This window comes from Balaenoptera borealis (assembly GCF_965194805.1).
Source record: "Balaenoptera borealis genome assembly, chromosome: 13".
Classification (NCBI taxonomy): Eukaryota; Metazoa; Chordata; class Mammalia; order Artiodactyla; family Balaenopteridae; genus Balaenoptera; species Balaenoptera borealis.
Window position 1 is genome coordinate 99,214,191 of NC_138870.1, and position 27,504 is coordinate 99,241,694.

Consider the following 27,504-nt stretch of genomic DNA (forward strand, 5'->3'; position numbering starts at 1 on the left):
GAATCACAGATGATTAAAGCCCAGATAAGTGTCCTCTGTCAGTGCCTGTCATTGCGCTCAGCTCATGTCAGATTCTTGTAGAGAGCTGGTTGTTTTTATATCACTCCTGCCCTGCCTGCCTCGCTGGGTTAGGGTAAATGTCAAAGGAGGTAGTTGGCAGGAAAGCACTACATACATCCCATGCATAATACAGCTATTCTCCGGAACCCTGCAGAGGCATGTCACATACCCGCTCTACCCCAGGCACTAGGTCTGGCACCAAGAATGCAAAGACAATGACAGTATAGTCCCTGAATCAAAGGAACTCACAAACTGGGGGGGCAGATGGAGATGTAAACAAATTACAACTGTCGTAGCGAGAGAAGTATGTGTGAGAAACTGAAAATAGAACTGAATCCCAGGGAAGGGGCTTATCAAGGAGGATATGACTACTGATCTGGGTTTTGAAGGCTGAATAAGAGTTTTCCCTGTAAAGGGAAGAGGAGCCAGCAAGTGCAAAGCCGTGGAGGCTAGGGAGGACCCAGACCTTTCTGAGAATTGTGAGTGGTGTCGTGTGGTTGCAGCACAGAATACTGGCGAGTAAGTGGTGGGAGAGGAGCATGAACAACCAGAAAGTTGTGATTCAAGTAAGGCGTAGGTCCAGGGAGAGAACCTGATGACCTGCTAATTGCCACGTCCTCCAGGAAGGCTTCCCTGACCCCACCGGCAGCTTTCCGCATTACAGCCCTAGTCTTGTGCTGTGATTTTTTTCACATGTCTGTGGAGAGGAGTGACGGCATCTTCTTATCTCAGCCTGCAGCCTCCATGGCACTGGGCAGGGCCTCCCTGAAAGCACGCTTGTCGGATGAGTGGGGCCCGTCTCTTTGTCTTGCCAGGGGCCACCCATCTGCTTAGAGACAAAGATTTTAGAGAGGCTAGGAGGCTTTCTGGGTGTCAGGTTTTGTGCAGGTTTTTAAAATGCTTTGGGAGGTTTTGAAGAGTCCGGGCAGCTTTCCTTTCCCACCATCTGGTTGCTGTCAGGATACGGTGGGTATGTCCAGGCTGGGCCCAGGACAGGGAAACAGGAGGCGGGAATGTGTAGGGTCCCTGCATAGGAATGGCTGCAATGTTCGGACTCTGGACCTGGAGGGTGGCACAGGCTTCTCATTGTTCTACCCCCTCGGCTCTCCACTCTGGCTGAGTGGGCAGGGCTTGGGAAGGCTTGAGAGACCAGCTCTGGGAGGAGGGCAGCGGCTCCTGGCCCCCTCAAAAGACCGTCACACTGTCAGTCAACACCCTTACAGAGAACCCTGGGAGGGCAAAGCCCCTTCTCCTCCACCCCATCAGGTGGGGGGGCAGGGAGCTCAGAATTTGGAGCCTGGAGATGTGGGGGTCCAGCTATGGGTTCATTGTGTGAAACTTGGCAAGTCCATTTCCCTCTCTGTATCTGCAGCTGTAAACAGTTGGAATTGATGTGGAAGTCACAGAAAATCACGAGGGTAAATAAAAGGGGAAATCAGAATTACCAGGCAGTAGTTTCAATGGCTAAGGTTGATTGAATTCATCGCTTGAGGGATAGTGCACTGGCACTTCTCACTGCATCCTTACAGCCGTGGGAGTGGGCCGGCAGTGCTGCTTGCCAAATATGTCTGGCTCTTCAGCTCTTGCACATGGTAGGGTTAACCTTCCTGCAACTAGTTCTTGCCAATGAGTTGTGATGAGAAAAGTCCAGGCCAAAGCATTTAATAGCTACCATATGATTCACCACCCTCTCCTTCCTCTGCCACAATGACCAACACGGCTCCAGAAGGCGGCTGCTCCATCAGCCGGGGTTCCAGAGTGAAGGAGACATGGAACAGAGCCTCAGTGGACCCAGACCACAGTGGACATGAGGCATGAATCAGAAATAAATAGTTGTTATTATAAGTCACTGCGATTTTGGAATTGTTTGTTACTGCAACATAATTTAACCCATCTTGACTGATATAATTCCCACTTCACAGATGAAGAAACTGGAGCTCACAGAGATAAAGTGACTTATTCAAAATCGCACAGTTGTAACAAACGCAGGTTTGAGACTCTAGAGCTTGTGCCACTTGTCTGGGGGGCCACCACAATGATTTTTTGCTTGGGTGGAGGTCTGTCCTTTGAGGCCACTTTCAAGCCTGTCAATCTTTCCTTTGGTGGGAAAGTAACTTGTGTACCGACACAAGGAGGTCATTGCTACTTTGGGCCACTAGAGGGCAGCTGAACCCAAACCCGTAATTAACAGGCAGGCAGTTTCGTGCAGGCCCCCAACACCGGAGGAGAGAGACGGGCAGGTGGGCAGCAGGAATACTGAGATGAACAAGGCCCATTCCCTGCTCTCAAGGCCCTAACAGCCTGGCAGGGAGCAAGATGGAGGAATTCTAGACCTTCAAGAGGCCACATGAAGGCATCTGGTCCCTATTTAAAAAGGCAACTGAGGCCCAGAGGGGCAAGAGATCTGATAGAAGTTGCACAATGAGTCACTGGCCAAAGAGAGGAGAGAAGCCAGCGAGTGAGGACCCCTGACTTCAGCTCAGGGTTTCTGCATCTCAGAGATAATGCAATCCAGTGGGGGTGGGCAGTATAGGCTCCCTCAGCTCAATCTGTCCAGGGAGAGCTGTGCTATCCCCTCCCCCAGCCACCTCTTTTCTTCCTAGAATCAGGCTGGTCCTCAGGCCTCAAAGCAAGGAGGGAAGGGGAAGAACTCCAGACAGATCCCCTCCCCCACCCACTAGGACTTCCAGCAGGTTGTCCTGGTAACCAGAGCACAGCCAAGTTGGAGAACCTAAAGCTTGAAGGGGAGAGAATGAATAAGAAGAGGGGAAGTTCCTAGGTCCACATAGTCACCATTCATTCAATCATTTTTTCCTTTTATTCATTCATTCTACAGAAACTTATGAGGGTAATTCTTACCAGGCCCTGGGACCCAGAGATGAATAAAATCCAGGCCCTTCAGAACTGTGCTGTCCAATATCATAGCCACAGATTAAATTTAAATAAAATTAAGAATTCAGTTGCTTGGTCGCTGTGACGAGGCGAAGATGAAAGGAGATGCCAGGAGAATGCTTAGCCTAGTTCCTGGCTCAGGGTGAGTGCTCGGAGGATGCCCACCGTCACTGCTGTATTATAGTTACTGTAAGGATCTATTTACGTTCCCATCTTCCTGAGCAGAAGTGGGCTCCTTCCCAGCCCTGACATAGTGCCTGGCACATAGTAAGTGTTCAGTAAACGGTAGCTATTATTATCACCTTCATTATTATTACTATTCCTATGATAGAGGCAGAAGAGGGGACCCAGGCCAGCCCAAGGGCCAGGGTCTGCTGACAGCCCGCAATGCCAGAGCCAGGCTGGGAGGCCTCCTGGGTCTCCTCAGGCCCAGGGGAGGGTCATCTTCACAGGCTCAGGGCCTTAGTACAGGGTCCAGCTGGAGGGAGCACGGGCTCAGGGGATAGATGTTGAAGCAGAAAGCCCCTGCTTTAGTCTCCAGGAACTCCAGCTTGCTCCAGGAAAGACCTCAGATGGGTGGCCAAGGTGGTCTGAGGGTCACAGAACTAAACAGGGTGTGGGGCAAGGCAGAGGGAAAGCAGAAGTGAGGTCGGCCCTGGGACCACTGGAGCGTGGCCATATTTGGAGTCTCCCTATTCTTACCACAGACATCTCTCCAGGGTCAGAGTCTGTGGGAGGCAGAGCAGATTTGGGGAGGCAGGCAGCAGGGCACCACACCCCACGTGTCCTCGAGTCCAGGGCAGCCCAGCCTGGCCGTTAGGAGCCTCCCGTGGCCCTTTGGGATTCCAGAGGCTCAGAGCAGCCATTCACTGACGCCCACTGCTGAGAAGCCAGCCCCTCCCTGCCCCACAGCCCAGCCCAGCTGTGGATGTAGCTGGTGGTACAGGTCAGGAGAAGGCTGGGCCCTAGGCCTGGGGACTACCGCCTGGAGACTGAGGGGACCAGAGGGATGAGATCCCTGAGCTGGTCATCACAGCCCGAATCTGGGCGCGGAGGAGGTGAGGGCCCTGCCCTAGAGTTAGCTTCCCAGACTGAAGAACACTAGATCTTTCTTGTTCTCTGATCAAGGTAGGTGAGTATTTGTGGGTGGGGGGAGGATAGTACCAAGTGATGGATGGGGGGTGGATGCTCAGTGAGGGGAAGGGATCTGGGGATGTTAGAACAAATAGATCTCAGAAATTCTGTCCTCTGGCCAGCTCTGTGTGTGTATGTGTGTGTGTGTGTGTGTGTGTGTGTGTGTGTGTACACACTGAGGGTAGATGTTTGTGGTTAAGTGCAGGGTAAACATGCATGCACCCAGGTATGTGTGGTTGTGACTAAGGGCCCCAAAGCAGGGCTGCAGGGATAAGCCAAGTGGGGAGGTGATAAGGCAGGGACAGCCTTGGGTACAAATATGTGACTGGATGGGGATAAGGGGCTGGGGCGCCACCGTGAAAGATGATGAAGACCCCTCCAGCATCCTGCCTTCCCCGTCCCTGCTCCAAACTTTAGGGCCCTAGCCATAAAATCACACTCTCCCCATAAGCACCTGCTGCCAGCCCCCCTCAGCAGTATCATGTCCCCACCTGCTGTGCTGAAAGCAATAGAAACAACTTTGTTCCAGAGGGTGGGTATATGGAGCCCAGAGTGTGCACCAGCTGGCCGCCTGGGAGCTGTGGAGCCCCCCTCAGGGAATGGCTCATCCATGCAGACCACCAGCCAGAGTCCTTGAGGCCCCCTCCCTGACTCCCCATGTCCTGGCAGTCCTGCTGCTGCTTCCTCTGTGCTATTCAGCCTTCTCCAGCCCCACCCCCAGCTCAGAGTGTTTCAACTCACTGCTGTCCTTGCTGGGAGGCTTACAGGATCTCAGTTCCCTGACCAGGGATTGAACCTGGGCCACGGCAGTGAAAGCCCGGTATTCTAACCACTAGGCCACCAGGGAACTCCCTCCTTGCCTCCACTTCTCTTCCCCCTGATCTTGCCGTCACACAGTCCTGGAGTGGCCACCTGCAGATCTGACCAGGTCATCTTCCAGGGCCTGAGCATCACTGTGGCCTGGCCTGGGCCCCAGCACACCTGCAGGCTTGTCTCACCCCTCCCCCACGATACAGCCTGGGAGCCCCATGGAGGATTTTCAGAAAGATGCCACATTTCCTCACCTTTGGGCCTTCTGTGTGAATTCCCCCAGCCCCAGGCCCAGCCTCCCTCCTTTAACCCCAAAGGCTGAGCTAATGCTTCCCCCACAAGGCTCACCTCCAGCATAGCTCTGCCTGCTTCACTGTCTGGTGCCCCTGGGGATGGCCGGTCCCCCCAGGGCAGGTACTGTGGCTTGTTCACTGGACAAGTACCCTGTGAATGCTCATTACTTCTCTGCTTCCCAAGGCTCACCTCATCCAGGGCCCTCTTCAGCTCCAATTCTGGCTCCGATTTCAGCTCCAGCAGCAGGCCAGCCCAGGGCTCTTTCCTGGTTCCGGGCAGGAGCCCCAGGTGCAGACCCTGTTCCCAAGTCAAACTGGTCATCTCTTGGTCTCCTACCTGGACGCCTGAACTCCTATTTTGGCTGCTGTGTGTGGGAACCCAGAGTCCTCTGGCCCCTTCTGGAAGAGGCAGATAGGCTTCCAATAACCACTGCCCTCCACTGGGGCTCCTGAACATGTTTATGTGACCTCCATGGAGCTGGCCATAGAGGGGCCACGGCCACTCGCCTGCAAAGGGAGAGGTTTCCTCATGCCGGGGCAGCCTGCTCATTGGATTCCACCCATTGCTGGAACATTCTTCCACATTCACCTGGTATCTTGGTAGGTGTGTGTGTGTGAGAGGGCCCATGTGTGTGAGGTGTGTAGGCATGTAGCAGGTGGGAGCTGTAGGAGGGCTGTAGGAAGGGACATGTGTACTCCACTGAGGACTTGACAGTCCCCCAAACAAGGCCCCTTCAGAGGAGCGCTAGCTGCTAGTCAGGAGGGGGAAGGCCAGCACCTGCAGGCTCGAGCACCTCATCCCTGCTTGGCCCCTTTTCTCTGTTAATCAGGGGAAGACGAAAGACCTGGATGGACCACAACTTTGAGATGCAGCCTCACGGAGCCCCAGGCGCTGGAACCTCCTTCCCCCGCAGCCACCTACTGGGGCGCCCTGCCCGCCCCTCAAAGCTCCCTGGAGGGGTGTCGCCTCTCATCCCTGTTCTCAAGAAGGCTGTCCATCTGGATGCTTTCCCCCAGAGCCACATCCCACAGGCTTCCGGCCGACCAGGCCTTGGAGCTAGGGCGTGGAGTGTGCCCCCACAGGAGACTGGCAAGAGCCTGGCACCAAGGAAGCTCAGCTCCATCTCCCTAACAGTCCGCCAGCACAGCCAGGCATGGCCCTTGGGCCCCCTACCTTCTCACTGGGAACAGGTGTCTACCCCGGGCAGGGAGGCTGCCACCCACAGAGGAGGGAGGCTGCCTTCTCCTGACTCACCATCTGTGACCCTAGTGCCAGGGGACAGGGTCCACTCCGAGGGCCCAGGTCACCCAGGTCTGGCCAAGCCCAGCAGGATGCCTGTAGTGGAGAAGCCCCTGGTGAGCTCATGCCTGACCCTGCCTTTCCAATCCCAGTTAGCTCAGACTCCGCCAGGTCCTGCAGGGCCAGGCTTGGTGGGTCAGAGGCACCCTGTCCCAGTGACTGCCCATGTGCCTACCAGAGCTTCTCCAGGAAGAGGCAAGCTCCTGTCCAGGGGTATTCAGAGACCCCGGCTGCATCTCCAAAGGGCCATCCCTGCCACGGGGCCTGCGATGGCCATGGATTTGGCTACTCTGGATACAACGAGGCCAGGCACATCCAGACATTTATCCACAATGGCCACCAATAGGCCTGGCTTGGCTGTCCACTTGGCTACACCAAACACATCTAGACTGGACACAAGCACTGAGTGCCCTCATCTGGATAGCAAACTGGGCTCTGCCATGCACTTGGCTAAAGCAGGCACAACCAAGCCACGCACGGTCATGGATGTGGTGACGCCAGACCCAGAAAAGTTGGGCAAAGCCATAGCTACAGCAGGCACAGCCAAGCCAGATACAACCACAGAGGGTACAGCCAGGGAAGTGGCAGCACCAGATCCAGTCAAGCTGGACACAGCCATGGTGTTGGCTAGGGCAAATATAGCCAAGCTGGACATGACTACGGATTCTCTTGTTTCAGATACAAGCAGGCTGGGCACAGCCATGCATTCAGTTGTGCCAGTCACCCCAGACCCAGTCACTGGTGAGACCACACTGGACAGTGTCATTAAGCTGACTAGATCAGACACTGTCACCTACCCATCAATGCCAAGCAGAAGCACAGACGCAGCCCTGGACCATGCTACAGCAGATGCTGCCACAGACTGGGTCACAGGGCTCACCATGCTGGACCTGGCCAGAGAAACCAAAGGTAAATGCAAAGAGCTGGGCTGGGGATGCGCTGGACTGCTGGGATGTATGAGCCTGGAGCTGGATTATGCTTGGATAGATCTGGGGGACTTTAAAGTCAGAGCTGAATGAGCTGGGAGAAGAGGGAATGGGGTTGAGTGGCAGAACACAGGGGATGCACCCTGAACTGGGTCCCAACCTGCCAGTCAGAGGTCAGGTTGAGGAAAGCCATCAGAAGGAGGGTTTACAGGGGTAATTTGTGGGAGAGCAATTATGCTGAGTCTGTCCTTTAGCATCTTCCATGATTGTTTCTCTGTTCCCTGAAGAGCTGAAATAATCAGGTGATCTATAGGTGAGTCCAGCTTGAAAAGCAAACCACCTACATGAAAATATAGACCAGCACTTCAGTAAGTGGTGATTTGTCTAACAGTCGACACTGCCAGGCTCCTCTAGATGTGAATAGTGATCCCACCCAAGACCTTCTAAATCATCCCCAGTCAGCCTTTCAGGAAGATGGCTGTTGCTTAAAAGGTGCCTCACCTGGAATTCTTTCTCGGTCCCCTACCCCCAGCCCTTTAGTCCTGAAAGGTGAGTTGGGGACTTGTAGGTTGGAAGTCCTACATAGAAGTATAAGCAGGTCAACACAAGGGCTAGAAGTTCATTTGGTCTTAGAGAGGCTGTGCCATGCCTAAAGTCACACAGCTGGTTGGTGGCAGTAAGCTAATGGGAACCCAGATCTTGGAATTCTACTTTGGGCAGTCTCATTCCCAACATTTCAAAGGCTCAGAGATTCTGGGTCTGGCAGATGCTTGGAAAGCATCCAGTCCAGTGGCTTAATTGGCGTTGGGGGTTGTCAGTCCCCTTCTCATTGCCTTCTGCACACTCAGCCTGGGGCAGCCCACCCAGGCTCTGGTCTTCCCTCCTCCCTAAGGGACCTCAGCTCTCCCTCCATCTTCAGCCCAGCCCTCTCTCTCAAAATGCAGGTGTAGACAGCCAGCGGCCTGCCGGATCCCTCTACCCAGACAACTCCCGGGCACGTCTAGAGGCAGCCCCCTTTCTTCCTGACTTCTGCCCTCCCTGATCTCACTCCCTCAGCTGCAGGCACCACCATACCAGAAACCTGGGTATCCTCCTCTTCCTCAGCTTTCTCTCTCCTTCAGCCCATCCAGTCTAATTCCAACTCTGTTGATCAACCTCCTCAGTCCTAGGTTGTCTGTCCCCTCCTCTCCATCCCGCTGTCCCTGTGAGGCCACCCCCTGCCCCTCCACACAGCTGCCACAGGGACTCATATATTTCATGGCAGCACCTTCTGCTTAACAGCTGTTGGTGACTCACTGTTATCTTCTTTGATAAGTCCAGTTCCTTAGCCTGGCTTCCAAGGCTTTGGACTTCTCCAGTCTCTTAGCTCTATATCCCTGTCTGGACTTTTCCCTGCTTTGGTGCACCCAGGAGCTCTGTTGTCCCCAGCATCACGCAGCTCTCGCCTCTGGGTCTCTCCATAGACTGCTTTCCCTTCTTCCCTCGCACCTATATTTGCCTTTCCATCTTGGCCCTCACCAAGGGCCCTCACCCCTGCACCCACAGTACCCGGTGGGTGCCCACCTCCCTGCACCCACAGTACCCTGTGCACACCCCACCCCCTGCATTAGGACAGTCCAGCTTTCTGTCTTGACCCACCAGACCCAGAGCTCTTTGAGGACAGAAATGATGATCCTCATTCCTGTCCCCTCAAGGCCTGGCAATATGCTGTCCATTCAAGTTGATTGAATGCAAGAATGATTTTTCTGACGGGTAAATTGAGGCTCAGGAAAGTTCCTGACTAGCTCAAGGTCACAGGGCTCATCATCCTAGAGCCAGGCCTGGAACCCGGGCTCCTGAATCAGGCAGGGTTCTACAGGCACCCGCATCTGGTCAGAACCGCGTTGAACCAGCCCAGCATCCCAACCACCGCGTGACTCACGCGCGCGCATCGCCTCCCGCCGATCCCACAGGTCCCCTGCGCTCCCCGCCCCGCCCGGGCCTAGAGGGTAACAGGCCTGGAGCAGGATCGAGGGGGAGGGACCGGGACTGGGATGCGGGAACCATGCCCCGCCCGGCACCTCGAGCCTGCAGGCGCAGCGCCCCCGCGCGCCTCCCCGGCGGCCCGCAGCCGGCCTTGGGTGCCCGCTCCCGAGTGCGGGCGGGAGGGGAGCCGGTGCGGGCGAGGACGCCGGGAGAGGGGGAGGGGGAGGGGCCCTCGGCGGGGCGGGCGGGTCACGTGGTGCGGGTGGCGGCGGCGGCGGCGGCGGCGGCGGCGGCGGCGGCATCGGTGCAAGCGGGCCGGGGCAGCGCTGCGCCGAGCTAGCCGAGTCGAAGTCCCGGGCGGGCGCGGCAGCGCGGGGCGCGGGGACGGCGCTGCCGGGCCGCGGGCCGGGCGGGTGGGCGGAGAACGCAGAGGGGCGAGGCCCGGCTGCAGGGTCTGCTCGGCCCAGGAGGAGCCCGCGTCCAGCTCAGCCTTGCAGCCCCGCGCCCTGAGCATCTTCCCGGAGGAACGGAGACAAAGGAGGATTCATGTCCAAAGGTAGGAAGGCCGGCGGGGCCACCGGCGCGCGCCGGGAGAAGGCTGCGGCCCCCAAAGCCCGGCTGGAGATGCTACCAGGGGGAGGGTTGATGCGCTGAGGGAGCCCATGCGCGGTGACATACGCACGGGCACACGCATACACGGTGGCACACACCCCAAGATGTACAAGCCCGGAAAAATGCACATATGGAAACGCGGAGAGATACAGAGACCCCCGAAGAAGCGAGGAGGCAGCCAGATGCCCACAGAAAGCTCCACACTGGAGCACACCAAGAAGTGCACACACATGCACACCACGCACAGGTATCAGGACCACCTACAGCGAGACAAGAGACCTGTGCGCTGACACACAGACCCCTTCCCCCACACACAGGCGCACACTGAGACAGGCACCAGCTGGTGGTCTCCAAGGGAACTCGTTGGCCTCCAGAGGACTGGGATGGAGGCAGGGGTATCCCAGGGCCCTTTACTTCTGTGAATGGGAAAGTACTAAGATATCTGTTGTGATTCCTTTTCTGAGAGCCGGGGGCTGGAGCTGGGGTGGGCTGGAATTGCGTCTGCGGGTGGGGGCGGTGTCTTGAAGGCTGCTAGGGGCTGGGGGCTGGGGAAGATCTCCAGCTCCCCATGGAAGAGCCTCCCCACCCCCTGGATCCCCACTAAGCCAGGGAGGAAGGTGCTATTCTGGAAAGGTCCCCTCCCCCTGCTGCCACCTTCCCAACAGAGGGGTGGCGTCCCTGGGCCAGACAAAGACAAAGCCATTAATTTGCCTGTAAAAGAAAGCACCAGGGTCCTTGCTTGGCACAGGGATGGGGGGAGGTGCTGTTTCTGTGGGGACTAAGCTAGAGTTGAGTCGGGTGGACAATGTCTCTTCCTGGAGCACTGATGGGCAGGTGGCTCCTGGCAGGGGGTGCTGCAGACAGATCCCCTCCTCTCCAGGGGCCCTGAGAGAGCTGAGAGCTTAGGAGGAGCCCCAAGAACCACTTAGGTAGGGTGGCATATTTGAGCTACATCCTGCTGTGACCCCATCCTGAGCTCTTGCCCACCCTTGGGGAGCCCCCCTCCAATCCCTGTTGCAGGGGAAGGAGAAAGTCTTATAACAGAGTCTACCTCCGTGACTGTGGCCCACACAAGAGCCATTTGCTGGGTGGAGGTCAGCTGCTCTGCCAAGGGAGCAGCATCTGAGCGAGGAGAAAAGTGATGGCTCTGAAGTAACATCTGCCTTGCAGTGAGGCTTGCATTCATTCATTCATTCATTCATTGCTAAGTGTCTTGTTATACTAGGTTCATTGGGGCACAGAAATCAATAAGACGAGGCTCCTGCCCTGAAGAAGGGTGGGAACTGGCATATGTTCAGTGCCAGGTAATTTATGTCCATGCTTTTGTATAAGCTTCATAGCAACCCAGCAAGGTAGGTACTGTACCTATTTTCCTGAGGAGAACACTGAGGCTCACAGGGGTCATCCAGCTGGGAGTCAAGTATGGGCCACCTGGAGTTGGCATAGCGGGACCAGGGGAGCTGTAAGGGCAGAGGATGGAGCTACAGAATTCAGCTCCAGAGCTGCATTTGTCCTGTGCCCTGGAGGGCTTTATGTACTTGTCAGGCACCCTCACCAAACAGTGGGCCCTTGGGAGCAAGGACCTTGTCTGGGGTCCAAAAGTGTCCTTGGCATTTAATCTAAAGTTTGGCTGGAGTAGACTCCCATTTGACAGCATATGGAATGGCCTGGATGGGATGGATGGGATGGAGTGAGTGAATGAATGAATGTGATGACTAGGAAGTCAGGGGGCCGAGGCAGCACAGAAGAGAGGCATCCACATGAGATGGGAAAGCAGAGGCTTTCCTGAGGGGTAGCCCTTGGGCTGAATGGTGAAAAAAGAGTACGAGTTAGCCAGGGGTTGGAGTGAGCAAAGGGTCTTCCAGCAAAGGCTGTGACCCAGTGACCCACCACAGGTCTGCAGTAGTTGTGGCTGATGGGTGGTTGTAATTGCCATGTGGTTGGGGGGGGCAGCTTGCCAGCAGGAGCTCTATGGGTGCTCCTAGGTGCTTGATGGAAGAATGAAGGTGAGATCTGCTCCCGTGCTGGACCTGCAGCAGGCCTGCTGTAGCCCCTAGAAGTTGCCTTGGAATCTGGTAGGCCGGCCCCTTCTTGCAACCAGGGTCTGTCTTTTTGGGAATGATCTTTGAAGATGCTGCAGTTGACAGGCCAGGGCTGAGCAGGCCATGGTGAGGACACACACTTTACAAAAATACTTACAAAGCTCCCATAAGTAAATACTAGACTCACTTTCCAGGTCTGTAAAATGAGGTAAGACCCCGCCCACCCAACACACACATACACACTGATGGATCTATCTCACAACACAGGTTGTGGAGACCAAATGGGCCGGCTGTAGAGGCATGAGGGAGATGAATGGGGCCAGCCGTGCGAGCAGCTGGGCAGGGAAAATGGGGCATTGGCCCCCAGTGCAGGTGTGCTGAGTTGGGTCCGGGAGCCACATGCAGAGTGGAGGTGGAGGCCAGGCTGCTGAGAATCAGCTGCTGCAGGGCTGAGCCAATCTTGCTGCCTTCTGGGGCCGCCTGGCTGGCAACAGCTTCCTGGGAAGCAGGAGGGAGCCATGCCAGGCCCTGAGGAGGTCCTGAGACTTTGTCAGATTTGGCTGTGTCTGGGAGTGACAAGGAAAGGATGGTTTCCAATTGAGAGAGAGAGAGAGAGTCTTGCCAGGACCAGTGGAAGGACCAGGTGGTAGGGGTACAAGAACAGCCTCCTGGCTGGGTTTGGGGGTGGGGGAGGGAGGTACTCCTGTCCCCTCACCCTCTTTCCCATCTGCTGCTCCATCAGTTCTCTCTGTGAGCCTGAGACTCTGCAGGGTGGTAACCATGAACCATAGGATTCTAGAATGGCAGAGCTGGAAGAGGGCCTTTGGAGAGCGTGGAGTCCAGTAACTGTGCGGTGTAATTAGTGTCTGGGGCACCTCCCTTTAACAAGTGCTTCCACATGCACCACTTCATTTCCCCTCCTGACAGGCTGTGAACTTGAAAGGGACAGGAGCAAGAGGGTCTGGAACAGTGAGGCGCTGTGCGGGCGCTTCTAGGCGTATACCTCGTGTGCAGTGCTCTCTACAGCCTTAATCACCATCCTAACCAGTTTACAGAGTACAGAGGAGGAAGCAGGCGCATGGGAGGCGGGGTGGTTTGCCCAAGTCCACAAAGCTGGCAAGCGGCAGAGCCAGGCTCTTTCCACATCACCACACACCCCCGTTTTACGGGGAGGGAAATGGAGTTGCTGTATCCTGAAACCCACCCTGGTGGACAGTGGCCTGATGAGGAAACACACAGATTTCTCTTGTATGTGAATATACCCATGATCTGCCAGACCCAGAAGGATGTTTGCCTTTCTCCACTGGGGAAGGGCTGTGATTTCAGCCTCCCCTTTCTTTTGGTACCCACCATCCCAAGAACACGTTGTGTCATGTCATCTTAGGTCAGTGATGGCCCCTACTTGGGTCTCATCCTCTCCCCAACAGTCAAAAGGGGAGACTTATTCCCCCTCAGACTCAAAACTAAGGCTTGGAGGGTGTCTGGGGCACCTCAGGGCACAGACCTCCTTACTTTGCAGCAGTGCTTGTGGAAAAGGGGGGACACGGAGGCTGGGAGACAGGACTGATGCTCACTCTGCAGAGATGGGGCAGCCCTATGTGCTTCCTCCTTTTAAAAAAAAAAAAAAATTTATTTATTTACTTGGCTGCCAGGTCTTAGTTGCGGTGTGTGGGATCTTTAGTTGCGGCATGTGAACACTTAGTTGTGGCACGTGGGATCTAGTTTCCTGACCAGGGATCGAACCTGGGCCCCCTGCAATGGGAGCACAGAGTCTTAGCCACTGGACCACCAGGGAAGTCTCCCCATGTGCTTCTAAAAGACAAGCAACTGGATCAGTGACAGGCAGTCAACAGATGTTAGGTCCAGTATCCTAAAAGGTCTTTGCCCTTTTTCTGGGGGAGGCAGGACTCAGGTCGGAATAACCCCAGACATCTCTTAGATCAGTGGTTCTCAGCTGGGGCACTGTTGTCCGCAGGAGACATTTGTCACTGTCTGGAAATATTTTTGGTCATTAAACTAGGGGGGCTACTACCTGCATCTAGCAGAGGCCAAGGATGTCACTAAACATCGTACAATGCACAGGACAGCTCCCTGCAATAATTATCTGGCCTAAAATGTCAGTAGTGCCAAGGTGGAGAAACCCCTGGGCTAGAGACACAGATATGGTTCTTTGGAGCAGCGAGGTGCATATGAAAGCGCCCCAGCAACTGGAGGGTCTGGGTACTGGTCCAGATTTTGCATCTGACTTGCTCTGTGTTCTTAGGCAAGCCCTTCCCCCCCAGGCCTCAGTCTCCTCATCTGTGAGATGAGAGACCTGTACTGGATGACATGTCAGGTCCCTTCCAGGCCCGACTCTGTATGATTCTGTATCCAGAGAATAACACTGTGCCTTCCACGTGACCTCTGCTTTCCTCTAGCCCACCCCACCCACCTTGGCTTTTCAGGGCTCCCGGAGACCAGGACGGACGCAGCCATGTCAGAGCTGGTGCCTGAGCCCAGGCCTAAGCCGGCAGTGCCCATGAAGCCCGTCAGCATCAACCCCAACCTGCTGGGCTACATTGGCATCGACACCATCATCGAGCAGATGCGCAAGAAGACCATGAAGACTGGTTTCGACTTCAACATCATGGTCGTTGGTATGGAGGCCGTGGGTTCCCTGGAGGCCCTGGTGGCGGGCAGCACCCAGGATCCCGATTCTTTTTCTAGGATGGCCTCAGCCCTGGCTTCTCTAGAATGAGCTCTTTCTCGGAGGAAAGATCTCACTGTGCTGATCACAAAGGCCTGACCCCTTTCTCCCCACAAGGATGGGTGATCCAAGGGTGGGGGCTGTGGGTGGGTGGTCATTGTGGCCTCATCACTACCTGGCTGTACACAGGCAGCCTTGCAGCTGTGCTCAAGTTGCCTTTGTGTGTGTGGCACACGGGGGGCATCACCAGTGTCCTCCCCTGCCTTCAAGAGCTGGGGGAGGATCGGATGAAAGGTGGTCTTCTTTCTGATCTTTTGTGTGCTTTCAAGCTTAGAGAGAATTTCCAGGACACTGGTCACTAAGTAGGGTCACTGGGTCACAGAATGTAAGAGCAGAGAGGGGCCTTTGCCTGATCTCAGTGAGATATTCTCTCTGTTGCTGAAACTGGGATCTGGGCATCATCCTTCTTTCCTCCTCCTTTATCCCCCAATCCAGTCAATCATCAAATACGGTCAATTTTACCTGGTAAATATCTCTCAAGTCTGTCCACCTCTCTCCATCTCCACTGCTACCACCCTAGGCCGAGTGGATCTCTCCCCTGGATTACCAGGGCCACCTGACTCAGTGCTGCTCAAACATAAGGAGCTAGGCCAGAGTGTAAATCATCTGGAAAGTCTTGCTGTAAAAAACATCGGCTAAACTAAACAGTGTGCTTGGTGACGTAAGTTGATTTACTTTCTGGTGCGAACTTCTTTTTCTCCTGGTTCTCTGTCTCCTGTCTCCTTCAATCCATTGTCCACCAGTGACCGAATAATTTTTCCAACCTGCAAAACTCAAGTCACACATCCTACTTAAAATCTTTCATAAGTTTAAGGGTTTAAATTCCTAGCCTGGCCTGGTACTACCTCTCCACTCATCAGTTACCACTTCCCATGTAGCATTCGACTCCTCACTTATAAGGAACAGTTCTCCTGGACTTGCCATGCTCTTTCCTACCTCTTAGCCTTTGTGTATGCTGTTCGCTCTCTCTAGAACCCGCCCCCCAGCTTCTCATGGGTCATTTGAAGTCATTCTTAGGTTTTAGCTTACTTATTACTTCTTAGTAGAAGTCCTCCTTGATCCCAGAGAGACTGGATTAGATTCCCTTTGGCACTGTCCGCTTATGTTTTGTCTCCCTCACACCAAATGGCTCCTTGAGGGTGAGGATGATGTCTTGTTCACCACTCTACCGCCAGTTCTAGCAAGGTGGGCCACTCCTCTCCCCGGCAGTGCCTGTGGCATTCATCACGGGTCAGTCACTGCGCGCAGTCAGTACCGAGCCCAGAGGTAGCCTTTTAAACATATTAGGCAGGTGGCTACTGCCAGCTGATCAGTTGGATTGAGAAATGTACCTTATTTGCCATCCCTGGTCTCATCCAGCTCCCTCCCTCCCCACCGTCCTATCAGTAAAGAGAAACTAAGGCCCAGAGGAGCAAACATGGCTAGTCCAAGGCTTCAGGGAAGAAGCACAGTTGAGTCTATAACCTTAGGCTCCAGCCCCCTGCCGGGCCCATTTCCTAATATATGACAGGAATGCTCTAGACCAGCACACCTCAGACAGTATTGCCCATTTGATTCATCTGAAGTCCTGTTAAAATGCAGATTCTGATTCATAGGGCTGGGTTGGGGCCTGGGATACCTCATTTCCTACCAGCATCCAGGTGATGCCAATGCCACTCATTAGTTGCCAGGCTTGCCGGTGTGATTCTTGTGCATGTTTGAGAAGCACTGCTCAGGCCAGTGGTTTTCAAATATTTTTTAGTGTGGAACTCTCCCTTGGAATGAAATCTTCTGCAGAACTGCAGTGTCAGTATGCAAAGTAACTCTGTCTTTACTTTTAATATGATTAAATATTAAAAACTTAGGTCAAGCAAAAACAAAACAAAACCGAAAACCACTACACGAGACAAATGCAGAGGTTGTTCCTTTCCCAGTGGTCCTGGGGCTCCAGAAGGAGAGAATGTGGACTCCAACTAACATTCCCCCAGGTCCTTCACCAGTAAGTAGGAAACCGTTCCCGCCCACCTGCTCTCCCTACTCAGCCCCTTGCCTCCCCAGTGAGCCGTCAGTCAAGGGCCTGGATCACAGCTCTAGAATTCTGTAAGCTCAGGGGAGAGATAAAAGGCTCGGCGGGTGGGCATGGGGTCTCCCTGCTTTCTCATCCTCCTCCTGTCTTGCTGCAGGTCAGAGTGGACTGGGCAAGTCAACGCTAGTCAACACCCTCTTCAAATCCCAAGTGAGCCGCAAGGCCTCCAGCTGGAACCGGGAAGAGAAGATTCCCAAGACAGTGGAGATCAAAGCTATCGGGCACGGTGAGGACCAGGCAGGGACCCCGATGGGCATTGTTCAGAGGAGCCTCTGCCAGAAAAGGGAAAGAATGGGGCTTCTTGGGGAATGAGACAGATGAAAGGCAACCTCAAGACAGAATAGAATTAAGCCCTAAACACGAGGGAGCCAACTCCTTACACTGTAAGTCCAGAAAAGGGGGTGAGGGAATTAGAAAGGAATGAGGTAGGATTTGAGCTGGATGACAAAGGCTGGGTGGATTTAGACAGGCAGAAGGGGTAAGGAGGGCATTTCAGGCGCAGGGAACAGCATGGACAAAGGTGTTGAAGACCCTGAACTCGACTTTTCCAATAATCAGTCCTGCAGAAGGAAGGCGCCCAGGTTCCCCCCGGCTGGTAGGGGCACCTGGTGTCAGCTGGAGGAGTGACCTCCCTGGTGCCTTTTTTAAAGAAATTTATTTATTTATTTGTTTATTTATGGCTGCGTTGGGTCTTTGTTGCTGCACACGGGCTTTCTCTAGTTGCGGCAAGCGGGGGCTACTCTTCGTTGCAGTGCGCAGGCTTCTTGTGGTGGCTTCTCTTGTTGCAGAGCATGGGCTCTAAGCACGCGGGCTTCAGTAGTTGTGGCATGTGGGCTCAGTAGTTGTGGCACACGGGCTTAGTTGCTCTGCGGCATCCTGGTGCCTTTTCTGTTCACTCCCCAGTGATAGAGGAAGGCGGTGTCAAAATGAAGCTGACTGTCATCGACACACCAGGCTTTGGAGACCAGATCAACAATGAAAACTGGTATGTCTGCCTGTGAGATTTCCACCCTAAAGACTCTGCAAGGCAGATACTGAATGTGGTGCAGATTCATTCACACTGAAAACCGTCTGCGCCCTCCATGCTGAGGGGTTAAGCGGGAAGACTTGCTGAAAGGGGGGAGGGGGTTTGTCAGGAGGCAAGGGAAGAGGTCCACATGGGGCCCAGGTACGGGGATGGAGGGGGACAGTATAGAGGGAATGTCAGCTGAGGGATTGCCTGGAGATGGGAGTGGATCTGTCATAATAGGCAGGAGAACTGGGGTGCAAATCCATGCTGGCCTGAAGGCTGTGGCAGGGAGCTTGGCCTGAGAGCCAGATGTTATAGCCCCGGACAAAGAGAGAACGGGTGGAAAACAGGAGGAAGGGGAGTTTCCATGGAGAATCTTTGCCTCTGGGAATCCACAGAGCAAAGCTGCAGTCAGCGTCCAGCCAAGAAGGGGTGAAATACACTGCCCAGACATAGACGGAAGGGTCGACTGTGAAAAAAAAGCACAACGTAAGAGCTGTGAGTTGGGTTTCATTCACTGTCTCACTGAGGACTGTAGCCAGGGAGACAGACTCTCAGATGGTTCTGAGGACCTGCTCTGAAGAGGTGGGGGAGAGGCAATATATGTGTGACTTCTGGCTGGGGGATACGGAGAGTCAAGCAAACATCTCAGCAAAAGGCTCGTCACAAGGATCAGATATCTCAGTTAAGATTTTAATGCTTTTCTAAGTAGGGGAAGGTGCAAGGATTTGGGTCCATAAAATTTTTTTTTCTGAAATACAGCTATCTAAGGGCCTGTTTTCCCTGTTTTCCCAAAGTGCAGAGAGCCTTATCCTGTTCTTTGTCCTGAATTCCTTTCAGGGTATATTGTAGGTCAGCGACTGCAGTGACTAACGACTTAATCCTTGTAGAACCAGATGGCAAGTGACATTCCCCACTTTACAGAAGGTTCCAGGCGGAAGTTTGCTCCCAGACAGGGATGGTGACAGTTGTGCCTCTGTGAGGGAGCTGGGGTCTGCCCCAGACAGACAGGACCACTCAGCAACACACCTAGGAATTGGCTGTATTGATCTTAGGGAAGTGGCTGGTTTCCTTCTTTTCTGGCTATACACACACTCCTGGACAGAGAAGGGTTATTATTCATTGTGATCAATGAATTGTTGCCATGACTGAGTACTTGCTATGTGCCATTGCTCTGTTAAGTACTATACCTGTTCTTTCTGATTCTTATATGCATCTCTCCAGGCACCTATTGTTACTCTCTTTTTACTTACGAGAAAACAGCTTCAGAGAGGGGCAGAGATTTCCCCAGAGCTGCCCAGCTAATAAGTAATGGATGTGGGGAAAGTGTGTGCCACTGTTGGGAGTGGGATGGGGTTCTGCAGGTTCCCTTAGCCCAGTCAGAGAGCTAGGTCCCCAGGGGAGCTCTGCCCTTGCTAACAGGGAAAGCCATCCATGGGAGGCCGAGGGAGAATAGTCAGCAGGTAACCTAGACCCACCAGGGGAGGTAGGAAATGAGATGGCTGTGAGGGGACTGCTACCTGACCATGTCTAAGGTGAGCTCCCACGTCCTGTCCTTCTGGGATATCCATCTGCTTTCTTCCCACCCCCCAGCTGGGAGCCCATTGAGAAATACATCAATGAACAGTATGAGAAATTCCTGAAGGAGGAGGTGAACATAGCCAGGAAGAAACGCATCCCTGACACTCGTGTCCACTGCTGCCTCTACTTCATCTCCCCGACGGGACACTCGTATGTACCAGTCCCACCCCCATTGCTGGGCCTGGCTTTAGTTTGCATCATCTGTGCCCAACCTGTAGTGGGTAACCGTTACCTGGACTCAGCTGGGGAGGGCCAGATGGGCCCCAGTATAGTCACAGCCCTGTGATTCCCCAGAGTTTCTTGCCAGGAGAGTGAAGCTGACCAACATCAGCCCCTACGCTGCCCATTGGTGTTCTAGCACCATAGCACGACGGTGCCAGCAGACAGAAGTTGGTTTATGTGCGCAAAATGCTCCTCATTTGTTCAAGAGATACCTGCTTTGCACAAGCCTGGGGTCGGGGGCAGTAAGACGGGTGAAATGGGGGGGGGCTGGGCTACTGAATTGGGGCTGGTGTTTTTGGGGGGGTGGGACCCAGCTGTAGGCATTTGGAGGGCGGCCAGCCCAGCATGAGGAGCCAGGTGTCTAGAGATGAAGACTGGCAATAAACAGGGCATGCTGGGAACTCTGGTTGTTGAGTATCAGGCGGGGCTACATGATAGGGAGTACCAGGAGAGAATGGAGCAATCCAAGTAGGCGAGCAGAGGGCGGGTGTCTCGTAATTTATCACTAAGCCCAGCTTAGTTCAATTCTTGAGAAGATGGCACAAGCAAGGCAGGCCCCCAATTTTGGAGGAATCGGATATTCAGCAGGTTTTCAATGGAGGAGCTCAGGAACTCAACAAAAAGTTTGCGCTATCCCTGCCTAGAACCTGGACCCAAGGTCAGAGCAAGCCAGCAGATAGCCTGACTCAATGAGTCCCCTGGACTGCAAACTAGAGCCAGATTGGGGCCCCAGAGTCCAGAGGAAGCTGGCCCCTCAGAGGGGGAGGGGTCAGGCCTCCAGATGGACCCCTGCAGGACTAACTGGGGGCTGGGAGGAGGCCTGTCAAAAAGTGCTGTCTTGTAGGCAGAATAGACACACACATGTAACCGTGACACAAGGACATTTGGGTAGGGACAGCAGTCCACAGCTGTTCCCAGGAGAAAGAAATCTCAGGTCAGAAAAGATGTCACGAAGGCGTGGTTTGAGTGGGGCTTAAAGAAGGCAGGATTTGCATGGGGACCGAAGAAGAGAAAGACAGGTGGTGGACCATGTGTGGGTGGAGAGTCGGGGTCTCTTCTGCACATTGAGATGGTGGATGCGTGTCAGATAGGAAAGGGAGCAGCCTCCTGGCCTCAGCCAGTTCCCAGCCCAGTCCTCCTGTCCCAAGGGTGCCCCTGGAATGGTGGCAGTGGCTGAGTGGGGGAGGGCACGGTGGCTCTGACTCCCCACCTTCTCTGGGCCCCAGCTTGCGACCTCTCGATCTGGAGTTCATGAAACACCTCAGCAAAGTTGTGAACATCATCCCTGTCATTGCTAAGGCTGACACCATGACCCTGGAGGAGAAGTCTGAATTCAAGCAAAGGGTGAGAAGGCCCCCTCCTCCTTTTCCTGTCCCCTTCCTTGCCTTCCCCTCTTCTGGTCCAAGCCCTCTCCTATCCTTCATTATCACATCCACCCTCTACCCCGCTTCCCACCCAGCCCCTACTCAACCATTAAAGAGGCTGGGCTGGTGGTATCTGGGGACCAACAGTGAAGAGAAGGTAGTGCAGCACCAGCCTTCTTCCTGCCCTGCAAACTTACCTGCAAAGACCTCTGAACACATAAATCACCGTGAACATGAGAAAGCACTCCTCACTGTTAGGCTGCTTGAAGGACTAATTAATCAACTGCCTGCTAGTCCTTATTGTTATTTCCCATAAGCTCTATCCTGTGTCGGACACACAGGCGACGGGGTTGGGGAGATGCAGAAGAAGTATAAAGACAGTTGCTGCCTTTAAGAACCTTACAAGCAAGTAGATTACTGAAAAGATACTGGGTGGCTTCCTGGAGGAGGAGACTTAAGCCGAGCTTTGAAAGAGGATAAACAGAGAGGCTGGGGGTGGGGGCGATGCACCTCTCTTCCCTGCAAACAGGAATATAACAAGTATGGCATGAGCACTGCCCATGTGGAATCTGTTCCAAGCTGTACTGCTTCTCTAAATCCTAATCTTACCCTAAGATAAACAAGCTACACCCCCAGACTCTTCCTCATCGCAGGCTGGGGTGGGCTATGGTAATTGCAGGATTGGGGCTCCCATATGTTCAGGATCCTCCTGCTGCCCAGGGCCTCAGAGTTCAGAGATAACTGGATTATCAAAGACTGCATTCACCCCTCTGACTTCAGCATGCACACACTTGCACATGCATGCACATGCATGCACATGCACACATAGCCCTCTCTCCCATTATCCTGACACTTGGCTACCATGCTTCTCCTCCCCACCTCTAGGTTCGAAAGGAGCTTGAAGTAAATGGCATTGAATTCTACCCCCAGAAGGAATTTGATGAGGATTTGGAGGACAAGACAGAGAATGACAAAATCCGGGTAGGTGCCTGGGACTCTGTTCATCACACGGATGCCCGCCTTAGTCCCCCTGGGATGTGTATCATGTACCACTTCTGTTTTTCAACCTGCTTTTCCCTTTCCATACTCCCTGCCCCACCTTGCCTGACCCAGACCAGAAGTGTCATGGGAGAGGGTGAGGACTTGGGGCGCTGGCCAGGACTGTGAACCCTGCACCCAGAAAGCCAACGCTCCCGTCCATCCCCAGACCACACAAAAGCCTCTCGTTCCCCCACAGGGCCAAGTAAAACCAGGGTATGGGGTGATGGAAGGGCACAGGCAGGAAAAGCTCCAGGCTGGGGTCCAAAGTATCTATACTCTATCAGAGCTCTGCCTCAGTTTCCCTTTCTATAAAATTCAGAGGCTTATAGGCTCTTTTTTTTTTTTTCCCTAGAAGAACCCTTAAAAAAATTAAATGTCAGACAGACTCCAATATATAAAACACAAAAACAGAGCTGCTTTGGCTAAGTGTCATAGGCACAGCCCTACCTTCTGAGCAGCCCCTGGGGTATTTCCTGGGAATCTTTTTTTTTCTGGCTGCGTTGGGTCTTCGTTGCTGTGCGTGGGCTTTCTCTAGTTGTGGCGAGCGGAGGCTACTCTTTGTTGCGGTGCGTGGGCTTTTCATTGTGGTGGCTTCTCTTGTTGCGGAGCACGGGCTCTAGGCACGCGGGCTTCAGTAGTTGTGGTGCGCGGGCTCTAGGGCGCATGGGCTTCAGTAGTTTTGGCTCGAGGGCTCTAGAATGCTGGCTCAGTAGTTGTGGCTCACGGGATTAGTTGCTCTGTGGCATGTGGGATCCTCCCAGACCAGGGATCAAACCCGTGTCCCCTGCATCGGCAGTTGGATTCTTAACCACTGCCCCACCAGGGAAGTCCCTCTCCTGGGAATCTTAAGGCTTCATGAAACCTGGCTTGGAAACCACTGACCTATGTGATTTCTAAGATCCCTCTCAATTCTAAACTTCTACTATTCTGTAATTCTACATCAGAATCCTGAGTTCTAGTCTGAGCTTTTCCATCAACCACTGTAACCTGGGACAAATCACTCACTTGCTTTGGTCTTGAGTCTCCTTCTTCATCAAGTGTGGTAACCTGGTAGAAGCCCCTTACCTGATGTAGAGACAGGTAGTTGGTCAGTTAATTGAAAAAGTCAATTGAAGTGAAGAAATCATTTTAAAAATGAAGCATATTAATCTTAAATGTTTTAAAATAAATGTTTTAATATAAATCTTAAATGTTTTAATACATTCATTAAACATTCTTTTCATAGAGAGACAAGCCCTCTTCTTTGAAGGTAAGTCCGCTCTGAATGCAAAAGCAACTCACCTTTATCAAGTCTTTCTGAAACATTCAACTTAATTTTCAGAGAAACAACTCTCCACACTGCTATGTCCTCAGCTTATACAATAGTTAATTTATCCAATTGCAACAACAAGTACACACCAGGCAAAAAGATTTGGGAACAGACGCCTGGTGGAGCAGAGGGGCCTACGCACATCAGAAAGCAGCCTCTGAGCTCTGGAAGGTCAGCGGGTGTGGGCCTCTGCCAGTGGGGGAGACAGTGTAAAGCTTCAGTTACTTTGGCAGTCAGTTGTGTAGGTGTCGTTTAAGAGGTCTGTCTTTCCTGGCTATCTCACAGAGTTGTTCCAAATCAAACCAAACCTGATAAAGTGCTGAAGAGCATGAAGCATTCTCCAGTTGTAGGAAAGCTGACTTACTGAGGTTAACCAGCTGGGCAGGGGGGCAATCGGGGTTGGACCCAGGCCTTCGGACTCCTAGACCAGTGCTCTTTTTAAGAGACAAGAGCCTTGCCCTTGCCATCACTGGGATCACTGAATGAGCTTCAGAAGTGTGCAGTTCAAGGCTAGAGGCCCAGGACCGTACTCCATCCTGCCCTTGGAGGCCCCGATGGTAGGAGGATGACATGCACGTGTGTCTGGTTTCTCAGCAGGAGAGCATGCCTTTCGCTGTGGTGGGAAGTGACAAGGAGTACCAAGTGAATGGCAAGCGGGTCCTCGGCAGAAAAACTCCCTGGGGGATCATTGAAGGTAATTCAATGCATCTTCTTGAAGAACAGGCCGCTGGTCAATTTTGCTTATTTATTAAGCATCTATAGGTCAAGGCACAGTCCTAGGATGTAAGATATAAAATGAATGTCAGCCAGACCCTGCCGTAAGGGGCTTACAGTCTAATTGGGAAGATGAGGCTCACAGGCAGGAAGCAATAAAAGATGGGTTTAGCACCTGCCCGGGAGGCACTAGCTCGAGGGTCAAAGGAGTTCAGAACATGGAGAGATTAATAAGAATCAGAAAAACCAGAGAAAGGTTTTCACATGAAAGGGGGCATGATCTGAAAAACTCCTGAAGGGTTGTTCAGATGTTGCCATTTTCATTTTATTAGGAACGATGTGACCTTGAGAAGGTCACAGTGATTCTGAAAGTTCTCAGAGAATCGCTTCAGTCGATCACATTCATTATGATGCCCTCGGAGGGGAGCAGGGTAGGCGTGGCTGCTCTCAGAACATCACGTGCTGAGGCACTTGAGTCTCAGACAGGTTAAGTGTCCTGTCCAAGATCACATGGCTTGTTAGTGGTGAAACTTGGATTTTAGACCCAGATATTTTGATTCCAAAACCAAGTTCATCCCATTTTATCGTGTTGTCTCTCATTTTTCTATGACCCTTTGTTGGGATTTTTAAAAAAATAGCATTTTCTCATCATCTGCCTTGAATTATGAGAATATCTGTCCTACCCATTAGATTGTGAGACAAGAGGGTTTGTGACTTAATCCTCTTCTGCTTCCACAGTCTTTGGCAAGTGATTTGCAAGTAGTAGGCACTCAGTCCATGTTGAATTAAACTTATCAAGCCATCATGACCTTTTTAAGATGGCACAGTTATTTTCTATGTGTGTTACTGTCTTCCAATCAGATTATAAGCTCCTTAAAGATAGGCATTGTGTCTTAGGCCTTTGGCAGGTTTCTTAGACTCCCTGTGTATTAGTTTCCTTTTCTATAAAATGGGAAATATAATAGTGCTTATTCCACAGAGTCTAGAGTAGTATTGTGCCACTGTAGCTACTTAATGAATACTTGTTCAATGAGTAAAATCCAATGCACTGAAGTGCCAAGATGAGCACACCTCTGAAAGGGTGACCATAGCCTGACCCGTGGCTCCCTCCTAAATGCCTCCATGACCTGAACAGAAATTCACCTGCTGGTGTTGCTGCATTAGTGAAATGACCACCTGTTTTTTTTTGTTGTTGTTCACAGTGGAAAACCTCAACCACTGTGAGTTTGCCCTGCTTCGAGACTTTGTCATCAGGTAAGATGCACCCCTCCCGTCAGATGGCAGGTTTAATTATTTGGGGTCTGGAGGCCGTCTGTTCAGATCCACTTCCTCAGCCCCCAGGTCTCTCTGACAGAGCTTTCTGCTCCAGTCCCAGCTCCCGTCTCAAAGGAAAAGGGGCTCAAGAGGTATCATTCGCTCTCTGGAGTGGGTCCAGGCCATGGACGCGATGTGTGGACCTCAGACATGGGTCCCCTCTTCCTCCTCCCGCCCCTAATCACATCCCTCTCTCTTCTCACCCTGTGTCCTTCAGGACCCACCTCCAGGACCTCAAGGAAGTGACACACAACATCCACTATGAGACCTACAGGGCCAAGCGGCTCAATGACAATGGAGGCCTCCCTCCGGTGAGCGTGGACACAGAGGAAAGCCACGACAGTAACCCATGACGACTCTTTCTCTGTATCATCACACATACCCACTTCTCCACGCACACACATCTCCAAACCACCACCAACCACCTTCTTCCTTTCTCTCCTGTCCCACAGGCCTATCTGGTAATTGTGGAGCATCTTGTCTACAGTGTGTGTGTGTGTGTGTGTGTGTGTGTGTGTGAGAGAGAGAGTGTGTGTGTGTGCTTGTGTGTGTGTATGTGTGTGTGCCTGTGCAGGGGTGAGGTATTTTTACTGCCCTCCCTGGAAAGTCCCTTGTAAGTTTGGTTCCTTCATGGCTGTCCATTATCTGTCTCCTTACCTTGTGTCCCAGAACAAAGCCGTGTACCTCACTCAAGTGGTCTGGGGGAGGTTTCATTTAAAAATGATGGGAGCAGGTGAGCCACAGGTAATGCTTTCTTACCTCTGAAACCCACCTGCAAACAGGGACTGCAGAGATTCTCCCAGGACAGTCTGTGGAGCTAGACCTGGGAGGGGACGGGGAGTTGATGACTTAACCCTGCCTGTAAGTCCGGGGTGGTCTGGGGTAAGGCTAGGACTATTTGGGAAAAGAAAGGTCAGGGGAGAGCAGAGAAGTAGGCCAGAGCTGGGCTCCTGCAGAAAGAATTAGTACCTAGAAGTGGAGAAGAGAGCTCCACCCTTTGGTCCGTGTCGCGTTCACCGTCCAAAAGCTACTACCTGTCACCACCAAAGACTGCTGCTTTCCGCACTCCCCTTGCCTCGCTCCCCTCGGCTTCCACTTTCTCTCTTTCCCCCCCTTTCCCTCCTTCCTTCATTCTGCCCCCTCTGACTTTTCACTTCTTTTTACCCTAATCCACTTTAGCTTCATTTCTATATTTAGGATTTATGCCCAGTCTACTTCCAAAAACGACTTTAAGCCACTTAAAATAAAATCATCGCTTAAATCACGGGACAGTACAAACTGAGATTTCAAGAGAAATCGGATTTATAGAGAGGCATGGGAAAGAAAGTTTCTGCAGTCAAGCGCTGAAAATGGCCCTGAGCTTGTGGTCGGCCCAGCAAAAGAGGAGACACAGCGAGTTATGCGGTGCCCACTGGTTAAAGAAGCACATGTGCTGGTCAAGTGAGACAACCTTTTCTAGGCATTAAGTTCTAGAAGAACTGAGTCTAAAGAAGTATCAAGAACACTATACAGTATTTGTGTTTCTTGGTAGTTTGGCAATCTTAAACCACACCTCCCTTCTCTCCATCAGGATTCTTCCTCCTTAAAGCTGGCTTCTGTTTCTCTCTTCTTCTTGTGTATACTTGACCCCCTCCCCCTTTACTTCTCTTCTATTATCTCTCTGTCTCACTCTCTCTCTCATGTTGAAGCTAATTGCATTTTTGTCTGTCTTTCTCTGCTTTTCCCCAATTCCTCTTCCTGGCCCCTGTAGACATTCCCAGTGATACCCACAATCACACATGTAGCCTTTTCTTGCCTTTCCCTTCAGCCCTGTATTTATTAATGCATATATTTCCCCTGTTGTTTTACAAACAAGTTACTCTTTCTCCTTTAGTCTGTAAGGTGGCTGAAATTTGGGGCTGGGGAAACAAGTGATACAGTTTGCAGTAGCCTCTTACAACCTCCTGTTCCATCTCCTGGTCTAACCCTAGGTGTTTTACTGGTTCCCCTACAGATCCAAGCATTTATAGTCCCTTATCACTCAGGTGCTAGGAAAACACATAGACTTAAGACCAAGGTTCAGTGGACCAGGAGAAAGCGGCAGGTGATCATGTTGCCAGTGGCCC

General features: G+C 52.7%; 1 protein-coding gene across 6 annotated transcripts in view; it reads left to right on the forward strand.

The window, feature by feature from the left end:
* The first annotated feature begins 87 nt into the window (after nt 1-87).
* The window catches only part of SEPTIN3 (septin 3), a 29,089-nt gene continuing 1,672 nt past the window's right edge, over nt 88-27,504 (forward strand). Inside the window, exons 1-11 of one of the 6 annotated variants that reach the window (XM_082351433.1) lie at nt 9,717-9,936; nt 14,479-14,670; nt 16,943-17,071; nt 17,749-17,830; nt 19,448-19,585; nt 20,884-21,001; nt 21,907-22,002; nt 23,288-23,311; nt 23,966-24,065; nt 25,288-25,339; nt 25,617-25,710. In XM_082351433.1, the coding sequence (XP_082207559.1) occupies nt 9,927-9,936; nt 14,479-14,670; nt 16,943-17,071; nt 17,749-17,830; nt 19,448-19,585; nt 20,884-21,001; nt 21,907-22,002; nt 23,288-23,311; nt 23,966-24,065; nt 25,288-25,339; nt 25,617-25,710 (1,035 nt within the window). In that variant the 5' untranslated portion in view covers nt 9,717-9,926. Of the gene's footprint in view, nt 4,081-6,019; nt 8,259-9,716; nt 9,937-14,478; nt 14,671-16,942; nt 17,072-17,748; nt 17,831-19,447; nt 19,586-20,883; nt 21,002-21,906; nt 22,003-23,287; nt 23,312-23,965; nt 24,066-25,287; nt 25,340-25,616; nt 25,711-27,504 lie in introns of those variants that run through there. The other 5 variants (XM_082351434.1, XM_082351431.1, XM_082351436.1 and 2 more) reach the window with 5 other exon arrangements.